This window comes from Pholis gunnellus, assembly GCF_910591455.1.
Source record: "Pholis gunnellus genome assembly, chromosome: 19".
In the NCBI taxonomy this organism is placed as follows: Eukaryota; Metazoa; Chordata; class Actinopteri; order Perciformes; family Pholidae; genus Pholis; species Pholis gunnellus.
The window spans coordinates 18,552,350-18,570,747 of NC_136546.1; the positions used below are offsets into that span (position 1 = coordinate 18,552,350).

Sequence of the window (18,398 nt, forward strand, 5' to 3'; positions counted from 1 at the left end):
TTTTTTTCGGGAGCAGGGCTTAAAGAGACAGGCGCTAAAACGGAGCGTTTCAGACAGAGGGGGAAAACAGGTATATTCAGACAGACAATATTAGAAAAATAATGCATTTTTTGGAACATTAAAGCATGTAAACGTGTTCTAGTATAAACCCAAAATACAAGTATGATATGTCCCCTTTAATCTTTTCTGTAACAAGCAGATTGCGCGTACGAAGCTCATTTAGCGGTGTCATCTCTGGTCTGCCGCTCCGTCTGCACCAACATTGTCTTTGGACGGGGGACTAAAGCGGGCTGGGGGCCCCGGCACGCTCAGCCAGACTACTACTGCCACTGCCGCTGCCATGGCTTCATTTCAAAGGTACACTGGGAAACCAGAGAGATGGAGACAGGAACAGAGACAGGGAGACCCAGGGAAGCTGTTTTACATTATTCCAAGACATAATAGAGCCAATCTAAGTGTGCGCGCACACACACACACACACGTACACATGCTGAAATAGAGACGAGAAGGAGAGCTACACTATCCCTTGTGTTTTTTCAAGGTTCAGATTGGGAACATTCTCGGGATTTCCCTGAATATAGATTGCGTGGAAAAAGCTCCCGCTGGTTTCAGGTTCACATTCGCAGCATTCTCAGCCATGTCTAGCAATTATAATAATGAACTCGGGACGAGCAAAATGACCCAGACACCCAGAGAAATTAGCATAATGTCCTGCACGCACGGGAGAGACAGCAGAGCCGAGGCAGACTCCTTAAAGAGGGCTCGGTGCGGCGCTTTTGTCCCCCCAGTTGAATTCGGCGGTTGCAGAATGACGCCAGCGATGATGTGCGCTTGATTTTTAATACCAGCTTGTAATGTAGCCTTGCAGCACAAGGGAGACTGCACTCTCTTATGCAATCAACCGAGAAGAATACAAGCAGGAGTTTGTGGGGAGACAGACCCACTTCAATCTGACGACTGTGCACACACACACACACACACACACGCACACACACAGCTGATAGCCAGTATACAAACTGTTTACTTGACCTTTACAAAGGTTTCAGAGCAGCAGCTCAGGCGGGAAGTGATCCTCAAGGGTCCCATAGCACTCAGCGAGCTGTATATCTCTGCCTATGTTTCCGTCTCCACTAACAGGGCTGAGGGGCTGTGTGTGTGTGCGTGCGTGCGTAGGTGCGTGCGCGTGTAACTTTTCTGCAGGAATCCCTGCATCTTGATTTCTCATCTTGTCCCGAGATAAACTCAGGGTAAGGGACTCTCCAGTGTGGGCCTTGACTGTTGAATCAGCGTGAAGCGCTGACCTGCCTGAACCTTTCTAATCTGATGTCATCTGATCTTCACCAATGGCAACGGGCCACCTTCATGTCTCAGAGTAGGACCGTCCTTGAGCTCAGACCATGCCCGCCATAAAACACACACAATTGATCTTAATTTGATGGGATTGTAATTGAGCTACCCCCCCTCCAGCTCCAGGAGAATTAAAAACTGATTCAACAATAACCGTGTACTTTGGCGCACTCTAGTGGCTTTCTTTCTTTTTTTTTATATTTAACCTTAGGGACCAGGGGGAGGGGCCCACCCACACTGTATGGTGTTCCACACTGCCAAAGGTAGCCTGGATGAGGCCAAACTAGTGGCAGTACTGCTATACTGAAGGTCCAACACCCCACGTTTTGTCTCTGCGGACCTCAGCACAAGAGGTGTTGCTCCATAACTGAACGTCAGATATGAAAAGAGCCTCACTCTCACAGAGAGGGGGGGGGGCAATGTAAACGACGACTTGTCTTTTGACCCGTAATAAAATAAATTATCATTTGGCAGGCGCTCTGCGTCCAGGCAGCAGCCCAGAACCCTCACAGACATGCTAGGTTGTAAGGCGGCCCGACATCCAGCACCAGGATCCATTCATCACTAGATTAAAGCGCGCTCGTGTCTTCAGCCCACTTTGGAAACATTTGATTCCACGAAACCATTTGCCGCTAAGTGAAACGCAACTCAGGGAAAAGTGCACTTATGAAACATAAAAAGCCTATATTTAATGAGCTCTGCCAGTTCAGATTATGCAATCTGATACGCGGCCACACCGCCTGAAAGAAAAAAAAAGGAATTACTGTGAAAACGCGAGTGTCAGGACCATGGACAGCGACCAAACACAGTAAACAAAAGGCCTCTTTGTCCAAGGCCTCCGCTTCATGTCAGTGTTTCAAATTATACACCATCTCGACTGTCAAAAAAATGGCAAACTGTTGCAGCACGACTGAGTGTACAGAACATAAGACAGGATAAACCTCCGCTCGGTGCCAAAATATTCACGCAAAACAGGCCTTTTTCCATAGGTTTCAGCCAGGCAATGAAATTTCAAAAATTTCGGGCAGGGGCCCCATCTTTGCCTGAAACTCAAGCATGAAGGAGCCCTATGTGTTCTTCCTGTCAGATGAAGGGCTGTTCAAATTTTATCATGCGAGTGTTAATTGAGAACTAATGGACTGGTAATTCAGAGCAGCGAGATCCAGTTCACCGCCGAACGTCACACAACCCTGGTGGCGTTTAGATCACGTTGGGGCTTTTTTGGAAAATTCGCCACATGACTGTAGCCATCAGGGGATGCCAGGCTCAACGGAGGGGGGGGGGGGGGGGGGGGGATGCCCGCCATCGTGTCTGGTTCTGCTTTAGACATTCACCCCCCCCCCTCAGTCTCCAAGGATCATAACTCGTGTTAGAGGCAGGTTTTATGGTTTATGACTGGAAAATAAAATGCTGCGTGTTTCCTGCAGGCGAAGCGGTGATTTACAACTATGAATGATAAAGTGAGCGCCCGCCCGACGGCGCGGATGTGTGAGGGCTGCTGAGGATCCAGACATGTCCGACATGTGGATGTGAGTGTGGTCGTATAAGCGAGTGTGGTCGCCACAGTGCGGTTATATACATTGGAACACGGCGTAGAGGGGGGAAAGTTCTGGCACACTTATAGGTATCAATACCTGACATCATCATCTCACATAATTAGCACGGTGTCCACATCCTTCTCCAGTGACCATGGGTTATTTCATGTGGTCCAACAACTGGAACCGAAACCTCTAACCAGTAAATCTAACCAACAGCGTAAATACCTCCGGGGCTCTGCTGTCTGCAGACATGGTTACTCATTTCAACTACTCCTCTCCAAAAAACGCCAATCAGATGTGTTTATTGTTATCTTCTGCCTAAATTTGGGGCCTGATTATTTTAAATACACAGAAAAATGTCTTGATCACCTGGCTCCGAGCTCAAACGGGCCACGCTTCAGGCCCGGGACAGGCCCGTCCCAGCCGCCACGCGGCCCTATACCTCTGATCTAAGACAGGGACCGGCGTGTGCCAAGAACTCTCTCTGGTGAGGTCGTCAAGTCTTACGCCCAAACCGCAGGCGCGCGCCGGGCAGATCAATAATCCCCATCGCGCCTCACCACAAGTCACTCAAACCTCCAAGGGCAGGCGAGCGGAGGAGGGTTGTGGGGGGACCTGCTGAGAATCTGATACTCTCTTGGATGCTCTCTGTCTCCAAAGTGGAAGACATGAGGACTCGTCTTCCGCAGCCCCGTCTGCTCTTTTAAACACGATCTCCTGTTATGACATGGTCGCTGACGTTGTCGGGCCGTGCTCTTGATTAGATGCTTCCCTCTCAGGCCTGCGGGACGTCAGCCGTCACCTTCTCAAACGGTTGACGTTGAAGTCACATGTCGGTCGTTACCCGACACTGAAGAGTTAGCGATTGGACGGCGTATTTCAGTGGCAAAACAGAGTCTCTGCAGAACCTCTGCTCCGGTTATTTGTGCCTCTCGTTTTTTAGCATTACATTCAGGTAGCCGGAATGGTGCTTTTATCGGTTTGTATGACGCAAGAAAAATATAAAATTTGTTAATGAAAATAATAAATAACAGAAAGAGAGAATTATAGCTGATGAAAAAATACTTACAATTTTGTGCACGTCACGTAAACTGAGCGAGGACATAAGTCATTTCCGGCCACCATCTTTGTTTCTATTACGACAAAAGAGGAACAAGTAAAAAAAATCTCTTTTTTTTTGTGCAACGCACATAATTGTTTCATCCAGATGAAAGGCATCCAAAAGACTCTTTGAGGGATTCTGGAAATACTTTCAGTACAGCAGTACGTGTTGTCAAACAACCTTCAGAGGCATTCATTCAGAGGAACAGATAGTTAGCGAGTGTAACGATAACACAGGAAAAGCACAAACTGGTGTTAGCTCTCGTCTATGAACGATCGCTCTAAAAAAGATGCAGAACAGGATATTGTATGAGATTTAAAAAAACAAATGGAGCCCTCTCTCTGCTGCCCTCGCATTTAAAGGATAATACGGGGTTTCTACTGGAAATAGCGGTACAGTGTGAGGTAAAACCAAACTTCACCTCGGGCTGAAACATGTGTGTCCGTCTCCTGGGTACAATATGCAGAGGCTAAAGGAGCGCCAAGGTCTCCGTATGCAGTATTTCTTTAACTATGGGCCTGGCCCTTAATTGGATCACAGGTCTGTTTCTGGTGGGTCCTCACGCCGCCAAACGCACACCAGTTTGTTTTAATCACCTCGGGTCTCAAAAAGCGAGGCTCAATTTAGACAATTTATGCCTGAGCTGAAAAGGTTTAGTAAACCTGGCTATAAAAGTGCGCCGTGTGTGTGTGAGTCCCCCCGTCAGCCTATATGGACTCCCCCGTGCTACGGTGGCCAAGCCAAGCCCAGCGACTGGTAGATCCACTGGGAGTGTAATAACAGATTAATGTGGCGTGCCAGGCCCCGCGACCAGACGTGTTTGACGTTAATGCTCCACTGTATATTATCCAGCTCGCAGAAATGTTGGATGTGAGCGATGGGATCCAAGGACAGGGATGTTTAGGTACTAATTACCAAACAGCAAGGCACAAGTCTCGCTCCATATTTCCTTACTCCTGTGGAAACACTAGGCAGGCTCCATTTATTTTTCTTTGACTGTTGTTTCTGGCAAGGCCGCGTCTCGGTAAACACCACTCGCCCACCATTGTAAATCCGACAGGCGCAGATCTTTCAAGTTAGACTCCTTTGAGGAAAAATGGAGACAGATCGGATGGCGGCGCTCGGGTTTTCCGTCTTAATGAGAGAGTGGAGAAGAGGGATGGCGTTTGATCCCTGGCATGGAAGCCTCTATTTAAGCCTGTCAACGGTCATCACTCTCTCTCTCTCTCCCTCCCTCTATCCTTCCTTCTCTCTCTCTCTCTCTCTCTCTGTTATGGATGGAGAACCAGACCTGCACCACTGGATTTGATCAACTCAGTCAGGCACACTTTACCCTTTTCAGGACCTGCGATCCAGGTCTCCACCGGCTCCTTCGCTATATCGCTTCACGACGGCCTGCAATGTATCAGTGTTGATTGATCACCGAGCTGGGAACGCGCACAAAAAAAAAAGAAAAAAGGCAGAAGCAGATCTGTGAAAATATTATTTTATTTGTGGAGCTTCACAATGAGCAAGGCCTCTCAGTCATCATGCTCCGATTTCATATTGTATGTTTTGTCCAAACCACACAAGGTTCTCCGAGGAAGTCTCGCTGCAGTTGCAGCCCGACGCCGGGCCAAAGACGATAAGCCCCAAGACAAATTTCCATCCACCACTGCGTGGACAATGAGACTTTTTGAACTTTAGCCCCCGTGGATGTTGATCGGCTCCTCAGAGCGGAGGAAATGTCTCTTTGATGAGGGGCTGCGGGGCAGGGCTCCTGACCGTCGTCGACCTGGCCCTGGAAGACGCTTCCCATCGCAGCACTAATGGCTCTACCTAATCAGGCCTGATTGGGGCCGCAAAATAAATACTCTCTCCGTTCATAATATCATGTGTAACTTTAGACAAAATCAATACCGATACTGAACACTAACAGCTAGAGGCAGAACAAATGCAATACATTTTCTTTTTTTTATCAGAATGAGTCCATCAGTGACATTGGCATGGATGTTTAATTATTCCAAATAAAGGCACATTTAGTTGAGGGTTTTTCATGTCTTAAAAATAAGCTCCTAAATATTGCAATTTTAAACAGACGCATGCATGCAAACGAATCAGAAACAAGCTTTGTTCTAAGCTACCAATATCCTCATCAGCTAAATCATCAAGCATTTAAACTTTACCTATTAAAATCAAATCTTTCTTTCAAATCAATCTTTCAGGAGCAGGAGTGAAACGCAAGGAAACAAATACAGCCACATCTACAGTAGTGACAATCAAATATTAAATCTGCGGATCTGCAACAGGCACATTAAGCGAAACAATTAGCGCCAATCATCAATCATAGATGGATCAAGGTGTCCCCCCCCCCCCGGGAGCCAAAGCGTGATAATAAACACTGGAGTCAGACTAGACTTCTGTGGGCTGAGGAATAAATAAAGAGAACCACCCTGACATCAGCAGCTTGTAAAAATGTTTGGCCGTGCGAACCGTTGGAGGACGTATGAAAGAGAAGCTTTGTGTTTGTGAGAAATAAATAACAGACTGACGGGACTACAATCGTTTGAGTGAGAGTGTCGTGTCAAGACGTTTCACAGCAGCAAACTTTGAATGTGGTCTGAAACCTGTGAATTGCGTTAAAATGTGTCTGATTTATCGTCCGCTCCACTTCGGCTCTGCCGCGTCTGTTTCTGCCATTGCAACGCCGTGTAGAGCTGTAAAGCAGCAGGCCTGTAAGCCACCCTAAAGACACAGACATCTGCAACGTCTGACACGACAAAAAAATATTCCTGGTTCCTGAAAATGCCACGAAAGAAGACTCAAAAAGGACAGTCACATGTATGTATATTTTTTTTGTGTTGAGTTACTAGTTTATCTTTGTTTCAGCTCGGGTCGTTTGGCGAGTTACTTGGCTAATCTCCTCGCCACGTCCTTGTAGGCGGTCTCGATCTCGGAGTCGGCGGCGCAGGTGTTGGTGAATTCATCGTGCGTGTAGGCGTTCTTCAGATACCGCCACACCCCCGACATGTCAGAGGGGATGTCGTAGTTGCGGTACTTCTTACCAACCACCTGTCAATGGAATGTCATTAGTTGAGCTGGTATCTGGTTGTAGACCTGCAGGTCAGACTTTACCAGATTTCATTGGCTTTTCCCCCCAAGGTACACTCCCGTCTTTACCTTGACTATGTGCAGTTTAGGCAGCAGGTTGCAGTCTGCAAGAGTGAGCTCGCTGCCATCGAGGAAGCGTCGGTTGGAGCCCTTCTCCTCCTCCATGCTGTCGGCATCGATCTCATCCGGCAAGGTGCTGTTCAGGTAGTCGTCCAGCTTCTTCAGGGCCTTGGTCAAACCTTTCTCTAGAACTAAGCACACAAGTCACACACATAAGTACAATACTCTTACAAGGTATGCCTGTGTTTGTGTGTGTGTGTGTGTGTGTGTGTGTGTGTGTGTGTGGTGATAATCTCACTAGGTGGCAGCACAGCAAAATAAAGCAAGTCTCAAATACTGGACTCTGCTACTACCTAGTGGAGGAATTTAATAACAGCTGTCATATATTCCTTTTTTCTGTTGCATGCGACTATGTGTGCGTCTGCACGAGTGTAAATGGCACAAAGCGAGCAGCCCACCGGCGTTGGCCTCTGGTTTGGTGTTCTTGATGTAGGCTGAGAACTTGGCGAAGATGTCGTTTCCAGCTGTGTTCGACTCCCTCTGCTTGGCGGCTAGTTTGGGATACCTGAGCAGGGGGGGGGGGGGGGGGCAAAGTCGGTAGACACAGTCAGAGACGCAGGCAGAACAAAACCATCTGGATAGCATTAACACCTGGACCGGAGCTCAGCTCAGACTATAAGCATGTTACACACTCACACCGAGTTGGCCGGCCGCCCCGTAAGCGCTCTCACACTAAGGCCCATTTATAATGCAAAAAACTTTACAGGCAGTAAAAGAACGATTAAGTTGATCTGACGGTTTTCTCTGCAACGGCTCGCACACTGGCTCATTTTTTTTCTCTCTTCTTCTTCTTCTTGAGAATGAAAATAACAAAACAAAAAAAAACGTGTCTTCATTTTTCGTAAATAACACAAATAAAGCACATACAGTTACAGTTTGTGTACCACAGCCGTAAACAACACAACAGCGATATCAGTTGACATCGGCCTGCATCAAATAAAGCACAAATTCGCTTTTATTGGGCTTAAAACGTTTCCTGTCCTTTCAACAGTGTCGCTGAAGTGAAATAAATCAGCGTGTGTGCAGTCGGCGATACCGTAAACTACGTGTTGTAAAACCTTCCGGCTGAATTACTTTGGAGGACAGAGCATTTCCTCCAGGAACTCCTCGATCTTGTTGATATCGGTCTTCACTTCTCCGTTGAAGGTCAGGAAAGGAGGGTGTGTCCCCGGAGCCAGGTTGTGCAGATCCGCCGGCTTCCTGCAGAGAGAAACACAGAGATAGAACTGGTGTGTGATGTTTTTTTCTGCTTCGCTGGAAGCTTGCGTTCCATTGTATCCTAAGCCATCCTGACCTTTTGAGGTCGACGGTGGTGACGTTGAACACGACTCCTTTGAGCCAGAGGATCATGAAGAGGCGCTGAGAGAAGGGGCAGTTGCCGATGCTTTCCCCGTCGTTGCCGGCCTGCACGCAAAACAAGACGACAGAAAACAAGTCACACAAGTCACTCGTAGCAGGAAACATATAGCCAAAGAGTTGAGTCGGCACATTTCTGACATCAGAGCTGCATCGATTTGGTGAATAACCGATTAGTTGACGAACAGAAGAAGAATCATTTGATGGTGCCCGGCTCTAAAACGTTTTTCCGTGGTTGGACAAAACAAGACATCTGATGAACTGTGATGGACATTTTTCACTGTTTTAGGATCTGTTTATCGACGAGTTAATCGAGAAACTAATCATCAAATGAATCGATAACGAATGTAGTTCCCCTTACATGCTACACCAGCTTTCGGTCGTTGGTCACAAGGTTGACAACCTTGCTACTAACAATTAAATACATATTGAGCTTAGCTGATTGTTATCTCTGATTTATATTTGACCAGTAAGGTCGTTCAGGGAACACACGACTACGCAAACGCACTTAAATACGTCACCCTTAAATCCCCGATACAAAGGAGTCAAAACAAAAGAACACTATTATTTTATGTGTACTATATGGTGTGTATACCGGTGTGCAGCGCTGTTGTAGTACTTGAGATCTGTCTTGGTCTCGAGACTGGTCTCAAGATCACTTTTTGAAGGTCTCGGAATCGACCAAGACAAAGGGGGATTCTGGATTTTATTTCAAGACTAAAACTGTGGGGATTTCACTAAACTGACTTGGTCTCAACTCCTCAAAGTATTCATCTCGCTCTTGGAACAGCTGTGGCTCAGAGGTAGAGCGAGAGGTCACCTTCCGATTGAAAGATTGGCGATTCAGTCCCCCGTCTCTTCCAGTCTGCAAGTCCACTGGGTCTTGACTACAACATATTTGTCCGAATTGGTTTTGAAATCCATGAATCCAGAATGTTTAATCCTTTTAAATAAAGCATGCAAATAACACAATAGGATTCAAAAGGTTGCCTCCCCGTCGTTTACTCGTGAAACGTGCGGTGAGATCGTGTGTCGGCACGTACGGATACACAGCAGAGCACACAGCAGTGACACCTGACCCACACGGCCCAGCTGAATTATACATAGTGATTCCATCACCTGGTTCACTGGCCGACGGGGCACAGACTGCAGGGTCAGACCTGTAGGTCTGCAGTCACAGAGAGGTCCACCACATGCTGCAAAATAAGTGCAATGACCTCAAGGTCAACAGAGATTTGCCTGTGTAGAAAGTTCATCAATGATTCGGAAATTAAACTATTCAAGAAACAAGAATTTATTCATGTGAAGTGCTGTAATTTCTATATTTGATGTGGCTAATAACACAAATGGCATTCAATTATTGACTTGGAAGCAGCACCAGTGATAAAAGATAAACAACAGAAATAATGTTGCCATTGAGTTCATGTGCCCGGCGGCAGCCTACACCGCTCCTCGCAAACACCAGAAAACACAGCTGTCAGTCTAAAAGTAGCTGAGCCAACTGTATGCACACCAGCCATTGATGCCCGGTGCTGCCATGCAAGCCTGGGCGCATGTGACGGCTCCTGTCCGTGCATTGTTATGGCTAGGCTCAGCGGTAACACAATACACAGCCGCTGATAATGGCCAATCAACATCTAGAACACCGGGGGGACAAAAGCTGTCACACACAACTGTGCCTGTTGGGCACAAGGAGCGGGGAGCCGATGATGAGCGGGGTCCACTGGAGGCAACGTTATCACATGATCCATCCAGTGCATACACACACACACATGTATACTTTACTACAGCTGGGTCAGGGTTCAGGTGTTAGATCAGCTTCAGAGGAATCATCTTGCCATTTTCTTTTCCAAAAGCACTTTATGAAAGCTATTAAAACACTTTCTTTCTTTCGATGGGCACTAAAGAGAGACATAGTAGAATCAGAAAGGCCGACTGAGAATGATAAAAATGCTGGATCCCGTGATGCAACCAACCTTCTTTCATTGGATAACTCAGATATATTGTGTCATATGTTTGAACAGTGGCTGAGGTCTTTTAAGGAGGTGCAACCATGTAGGAAAAGCTCTCTGTCCATCCAGGTCACATCTCAGATGGCAGCATGGGAGGAAAATAAACTAATATCTGTGCTGCAGCTACTATGGAAACCACATACAAGGTCTGTGCATCAAACCCTTAAAGCCAACACACCTCACACATGCCGAGAGTGACAGCTTTGAATCGCTCGCTACATGTCAAGACAGAACTCTAGTTATCTATAGTTACAGCGTTTTGCTTTCTAGAAATAAGAGTTTGATGTACTGAAACAACATTGCACTTCTATCACGTTTGCTCTATTTCGGGAGATAACCTGGAGCTTCTATTGATCAGGAATACTTGAATATAAAAGAGCAGAGTGGCTGATTCAATTGATGGAGCGCATGAGCCCGTCATGCTCTGCCTTTTAAAGTGTAATATGGAGTAACGGCCCACTATCAGCAAGCAGCTTCAGTATCACTGTCACAACAATCCCGGGTCAACATAGAGAACGGTGTGCCCAGTGCCACTGTAACTCTACCTCTACTATTGAGTTACACAAGCTTTCCACAACACACAGCCGTGAAGTCCTGCTCATATATTGTCTCTATCTTACAATAAAACGTAACTTTAGAAAGATACCGTAAGCATAGTCGAGTCTCTGTCTTACCTTGACAAAAAGCTCGATATCGGGGTCTCTGTCTTGACTGTTTGTGGACATGATGCCTGGTTTTGGCTGTCACCTTGATTCTTTTTATTTGAACTAAAGTCCTTTGCTTATCCTTGAAAGGTCTACATTCTCCACAAAAACAGATGCAAAAAAAACCCCCAAGATATCACTTCTGTGAGATTATCTCCGCTGTCGCTGTGATCCGTTAAGAAGCTGTGTTTGTTTTCTAGTCCCCCGATTCGATGATCTCCACCTCCTCTTGGTCCTGCGAAAGGCCGTCTTCCTTGTTTGTGTCCCGTCCAGGTGGCAGGTCGAGCCCCGCGCTCTGATTTAGAACCCAGATGGAGAGCAGAGCTGGCTCTCACTGACACAAAGTGGAGAACAGGTGTCAGTCTATAACCCGGGGGGGTGGAGCCCCATCCCTCTCTTCCCACCGCTGCAACCAAACTCCCCTCCAACACACACACACACACACCTCTACCATCGCCTCCTCTCCCGTCTGTCTCGTCACTCCTACACTGGTCACCTCACTTTCTTGTTTTTCTTTATATATAAAGAATAAATATAACATGGTATTTCTAGCTTTTTATATTAAATGCATGTTCACTTGTTTGGCTGACTGAGGCGGGTTATATTTGATCACCAGCAGGAGACCCGGAGAGGATTCGTCTGTGAAATATTGATGCTTGGCTTTGGTTTTATGGCTAGAATTGGCGTTTGTTTATGCAAAAGGGCCTAAGTAGGGCAACAAAAATAAAGCAGGTCTGACAGCCAACAACGGGCGCAGTGCTCTGAGAGATTTACCCAGGAATAAAATCTCTCATTTGCAAATTTGAAAGTCTGATGAAAGAAGAGAGAAAGAGAGAGAGAGAGAGAGAGAGAGAGAGAGAGAGAGAGAGAGAGAGAGAGAGAGAGAGAGAGAGAAAAAGGCTCCAGCTGGTTTTTAAAAAATGATTCTATTTATAGAGCAGCCCCCTCTCCTGGCTTACACGCCAACATGCAGCACAAACCAATTACTGAGCCGTGAGGAGGAGTTCATTATCAGTGGTTATGAGGAGCCATGCTGAGTGCTTTCTAAATGTGTTATTTGTAGAGGTCTTAATCAAACTTAGGGTCTCAATAGGCCTCACAGCACCCACACAATAAAAATGGTCTTTTCAGATTCAGAATCTCAAATTCAGCATCAATAAATAAAAACTTATATTTCATGTGACTTTAGTTCATTTTCTGTTCATCAAAACAATAGTTCAACATTTGGAGAAATTGTGAAACACAATCAATCTACACTCTACACAGCCCACAATGACAAAGGGAACAAAGGATTTTAGAATTATTATTTGCAAATTCATTGAAAATAAAAAACCTCACTCTTGAAACTCCCACTTCTCTCGCTCTCCCCTTTGAGACGTTCCTACAGCTTGATTGGAGTCCACCTGTGGTTAATTCAACTGATTGGACACACCTGGTCTGGTCTCACAGCTGACATAAAAGAGCAAAAACCAAAGCCACGAGGTGCATGCAGAGCTCAGAGATAAGAAGAGCTGCACGCCTGGCCAAACTGAGCTGTCAGAGAAGACCCTTCATGGCAAGAGAGGTGACCTGGAACGCTCCACCGATCAGGGCGAGTGTCCGGACGGAAGCTTCTCCTCAGTTTAAGACGCATGAAAGCACCTCAACGATTCTCAGACAGAGAAACTAGACTCTCTGATCTGACGAAACCAAGATTGAACTGTTTGGCCTGAACTCTAGGCAACAAGGCACCGCTCATCACCTGAGCAATACCATCCCAACGGTGAAGCCTGGCGGTGGCAGCATCAAGCTGAAGGTCCGCCCTCCAACAGGACGACGACATTAAGCACAGAGCCGAGACAAAGCATGAGTGACTTTATGTAAATGTGCACGTAAAAATAAATTCAAACTATTTTAGCATCCACAATGTGGAAAAGGGAAGAGGTGTGAATACTTTCATGGAATGGTACGATGAAATAAAACTTTGAATTGAAATCTGAAAGGCAAACTCATCTAGAAATTGCATCCTGTAAACATCTACGGAATGGTTAGACGTAGTTGATGATACACTTATTTTGCTTTCTTGCTGTTAGTTTGATGAGAAGATCGCTCACCCTCATATTAAAGACTCTATATTGGTTAATTATTAAGCTTTAGGGAGATTTCGTTAACTTGGACCGTACCATCAGGGTAGCAGTTTCCCCGTTTCCCAGTCTTTATGCTAAGCTAACAGGCTGCTGGCTGTAGCTGTACATTCACCGGACAGATACAACGGTGATATCAAGATTGTCATTTCAAGCGTATTTCCCAAAATGTCTAAATCCTTGATGATCATATAACCATTAAGGGTTTAGAAGAAATGTCCTTGGGGTTTTTTTTTGTGTGTCCTCTTGAGACAAAAGGAAGCTGAATCACTGACTTGTTGGGCTAATCATTCACCTGAACATCAAACAGTAACTGACATTTTGTATCTTTCCAGAGCCAAAGTGAAGGGAGTGATTGAACTCGCCACTTTGTGTCGACACTTTCCAAAAGTGACAGTCTCCTCAATATCACACCGTCTACGGTCAATGCAGCAGTGTCATCAATGCCTTAATTGTGAGATGATAAATCGGTGACAACAAACCCTAGTAATACGATTATACGGCCATACTAACTTTCATCTTCTACAGTTGTGTTATCTTAAATGGAGTTGTTATCATACAGTATTACAATATTATAAAGATAAAAAACGCTTATAAGTGGTGGTAGCGATCTGCTTTATCTCAGACGGCAGCGGAGGAGCCACGTATGGTTTCTGCATCGACAGACAATCCCCCCTTACTCCCTCCCTACTTTTATGGCGCAGCTCGGTTTGGTTTATGGCGATTGTTGAAGATTAAACTGTTGGGAAATCCGTCCCGCGGGTTGGACAGGATAGAGGGTGGGGTGGTACGTGGAGAAGGGGCCAAGTGTGTTGTCACCTCCATGGTGAACTATGGTCCGTGTTTATCATAATTGTCATATAACGACATCCAGATAGCGTATCTCTAATCCCAAATCCCACCGATGTTTCTCAAGAAAACGGGGTGAAAATCGTCTGCGAGGACGGAAGAATAAGATTTCTTTATGACTTTATAAAAAAGAACAATGGACATTCAATATTGTTGTTCTGAAGATATGATATTCATGAAATGTTGGCTTTGGCATAGCTAAAGCTAATGCTCTTTCTGGAGTAAGCCCCAGTCCCTGTCACAATTATGGGAGGAATGTTTGGATCGCTACAAGAAAACATCATCCAGTTCAGATTGTAGCAATCACTTTTGTTTGTTTGCAACTCATCTGCGTTGATTGGATACACCATTCCTATCCGACCACAGCCTTAGCCGAAATAATACAGAGACGATTTAAAGATTTAGCACATAAAAAGACGGCTGTCGTTCCCTATTACAAGGCCTTTAGTGAGCTCAGACAGAGCTCCTCGAGACCCAGCCCACTGACTCTCAATCTCTGTTGCCCAATCAGCAAAGTGACCCCTGCGTGAGCTGATAGAGCTGGTCGGTGAGGTGTAGGCTATCAGAAAAGCAGCAAAGCACACAGTGTGATTTGTTCAGGCATGGAGTTCACCCCTGGTTTCTATGGCTCGTACAGTAAACGAGTTAATTATTACATCAGGCTGCCTCCAGATTAGTCACTGACAAAGCTTCTGATACAAGAGATCACTGCTTCTGACATTTCTTACTGAAACAACACTTTGTCATATTTTTATATATATATATATTTAATCCTAGAATCATTGTTTTAGTTCATGTGTTTCTAATAACTTGCTTCAAAAAGTTTGATTTAATAACCTCTAAAGTTAGTTAGAGTCTGACTGTATGTGAGAAGTGGACGTAATCATCCGTACCTCACTCATTGGTTTGTGGTGAACGCTTTTGAAGCTTCGATTTCGAGCACTTTGGCTGTCGCCATCTTGTTGGGGTTTTTTGCAACTAGAAGTAACGCGGTGAAGCTAAGTGCATCTGAACGCGGAATAAGACATTTTTAGGTGACCAAAAATGTTAGCGTTAACTTTCATTAACTGAAAACACTGTTGAAAGGGTTCACGTTTTAAGACGAAAACCGGGACAGACACTGTGGTAGCGACCTGCCAATCACAAGGTAGCTCCGCCCTAAAGCATACCCTGCTTTATGGTCTATTGTATTCTAAATGGACCATAGTTCAGTAAATTAGCATGACATGATTTTTTTGAAACTAGAGATTGAGACCATAAACTCATGTTTACAATGTTTACTGAGGTAATAAATCAAGAGAGCAGTAGAGTCATTTTCTCATAGACTTCTATACAACCAGAGGAGTCGCCCCCTGGTGGACATTAGAGAGAATGCAGCTTTAAGGCACTTCAGCATTGGCCTTACTTGGCAAATCAAACTTATTAAGATGTGGATCTTTGTGAAATGACTTAAGCATATCAGTCACTGTTCCAGATTATTTTATATGATTATCAGTGACCTCAATGTGTTGATTAGTCATGTTTATGGCTCAGACTTGGCCGACGAATGTTACGCTTTTGGACGGTGTCACTCAATTATGAATTATTAATCTTTGATATGCGACATACGCAGATGTAATACAATCAAAGTTCTGTCTCAAAAATGCAGAACACGTCAGTTGGTTGATACTTGAATACTGTTGGTTTTCCATCATGATTCAAGTGGTGGACAGAAACAAGGTTTATTTACCAAAGTATTATATTGTAAGTTAAGTTTTCTGCACCTTTATACTTCTACTCTCCACTAAATTCAGTGAGATATTGTACGTTTTACTCCACTAAATTGAATAAAATTAATAATTAAACAAATCAATACATGTAATAGTAATAACATTAAATCAATTATGATTAATTATTTATAGGTCAAGATAATACTTTATTGATCCCCAGAGCATAAATTCACAAGCAGCATATAAAGTAATTAAAATGAGCTTCACCTTTATAGCAGCTGCAACGATAGTGATGTACACAGTGATGGGCCATTATGCATAATGAGTACTTTTACTTTTGTTACTTTGAGTATAAACTTTTGTATTTTGTTACTTAAGTAAGATTTTGAATGTGGGACTTATAGCTGTGTGGGCTGTAGGCCTATTGCTGCCTCAGTAACACATCTATGAGAGGAACCAACACTAAATCAATCAATCAGGAGCTGTACATGAGGATAAAAAAGTGAAGGATTCACAGACTAGATGCCTTCAAGAAGCTTTTTGGAAAATCGGATATAGAGCCGAGTTCATCACTTAAGGGAAAAACTAACTTTACAGCAGTTGCTTTTTGTCTGATGCCTCATGCTGTGAGTATAATGCTGAAGCTAAAAACCTGGGTTGCATGAGCTGGGTCGACCCTGCACAGAGAGTCTGCATGTGCATGACTTACCTTAACGAACAGAGAGATTTCCGGCTGTCCGGGATCATCCGGCGCAGCGCTGCTCTCATCCAGAGTGACATTCTCCAGAGTTTTCAGGATGTAGTCGACGGACTCCTCCGGCGTGGTGTCGGTGCTGGGGAGGGTGTAGGACATCAGCATCTCGTCATCTTCTTCCTGGACCTTCGGCTGGACCGGCGGGTCGTCGCACGGGTCTCCGAGTGACTCGGAGGATGCTGAGGAGGCCGACGAGCGCCTGGATCCGTCGCGCGCCTCGCCGTTCACTTCCTCGACCTCCACCGCTGGCTCCGGCTCCGCGTTCACCTCTGCCACTTCCTCAGCTTTCACCACTTCCTCAGCTTTCACCTCTTCCTCAGCTTTCACCGCTTCCTCAGCTTTGGCCTCCTCGTCGTCGCTGGATGAAGAGGACGAGGACGAGCCGCTTCGTTTGTCCTTATCCCTGGTGTCCATGTAGTCCGGCGAGCTGCGCTCTCCCTCCGCAGTGACGTGGACCTGCACCTCGCTGTACAGCGGCTCCTTCGCCTCACCTGGGTTCTCGTATGCGGGCTCTGGGTTGGGGCTGCCCGCTCCATCGCGGCTCTCTTCCTGCGCGCTTCCCTCATATACTGTGTCATAAGCGTTGTCCATGTTTGTTGGCTTTGGGGTAGTTTCTTTCCTTTCTGGTGGACCTGGAGGTTTTCACGTGTTGGAGCGCTGAAGTGGTGGCACACAGTCGCGCCTGCCTTTGACTGACTGAGCGTCCGGGCAAATTCCAGCGATAACTCAGAGACCTTTGATCCTGCAAGTTAACAAGTGATTTATGCAAAAGCCGAGGCCTTCAAGGACACATCGGCTCAAATGCAACACCTCTTCAGTGCAGTGAACAGATTGTTTTGCCCCAACTCTTAATCTACTAAAAGTTGGAACAATTCATAATAGTCACAATTTATATTTTTCAATTTTGTGAACATACTTCAAGCGAACAGAAGTTTCTTAATTTGTAATTAATCACAGCTAAAGATTTGAATGGATTAGTTCACTTAAGTTGAAGCGCGACATTAGTTTGGTTTGTTACAACTTATATTTTCAATGCTATTAGAGGCGGTCAGAATTGGGGAAGGTTCTGTATTTTCTTTTCTTTTTGCTGAAGGGAGGATGGTGTTCATTTTAATTTTCACTAGATTTTGATTTTGAATATATGTTGTATGTGCCCCGTTTATTAATTCATTAATAGTTTAATTAGAACCCATTTGTTTAACAGACCACTTAGTTATATTTAGCATTATGTCAAAGAATTAGGCAATTTGAAAGTTAACCTCTAATGTGCATATCATTCTTTTCTCAAACAAAAGGTTCAAATTGGGGTATATCATCATTCTACAATTATTTCTGCTTTGCCTTGTTCAGTTGTTGATAATGACATGAATTGTACAAATTCAGTTCTATCTTTTTGAGAATTTTATTTCTCAATGAAAGACTGTCTAATGCTGAGGAAGGCCTTGTTTTTTTTTAAACTAATGGTTCAGCCCTGCTCTCTCCGCCAAAATAGTTTTAATGCCATATAATGATTATTTTGACATGCTTTTATTCAGCCTTCAGAATCAGATCTTTTGAACTGTTTGGCCTCTTTCCTGTGAATTTGTGGGAGGAAAGTGACAACATAAATGGTCTGCACTAGGAAAATGTGTAAAAGGCCCCGGTATCATACAAACACATGCGCACACAGAAAACAAAATACAAATTGCTCAGTT

General features: G+C 45.0%; 1 protein-coding gene across 1 annotated transcript; it reads right to left on the reverse strand.

The window, feature by feature from the left end:
* Window positions 1-5,459: 5,459 nt before the first annotated feature.
* On the reverse strand, window positions 5,460-17,362 carry clic5b (chloride intracellular channel 5b). Its single transcript, XM_079180316.1, has 6 exons — window positions 16,660-17,362; window positions 8,492-8,601; window positions 8,272-8,397; window positions 7,596-7,702; window positions 7,147-7,328; window positions 5,460-7,038 (listed from the first exon to the last, which is right to left on the reverse strand). The coding sequence occupies exons 1-6, from the start codon at window positions 17,293-17,295 to the stop codon at window positions 6,874-6,876; spliced, it is 1,326 nt and encodes a 441-aa protein (XP_079036442.1). The 5' UTR covers window positions 17,296-17,362; the 3' UTR covers window positions 5,460-6,873.
* Between the last annotated feature and the right edge of the window lie 1,036 nt (window positions 17,363-18,398).

Coding starts and splice junctions, on each gene's coding strand:
- clic5b (XM_079180316.1), bottom strand. CDS start 17,295: ATGGACAACGCTTATGACACAGTATATGAGGGAAGCGCGCAGGAAGAG. Junction 7,703..8,271: donor GAAATGCTCTGTCCTCCAAA/GTAATTCAGCCG, acceptor CCCCCTGCTCAG/GTATCCCAAACTAGCCGCCA. Junction 7,329..7,595: donor CAAACCAGAGGCCAACGCCG/GTGGGCTGCTCG, acceptor TTGTGTGCTTAG/TTCTAGAGAAAGGTTTGACC.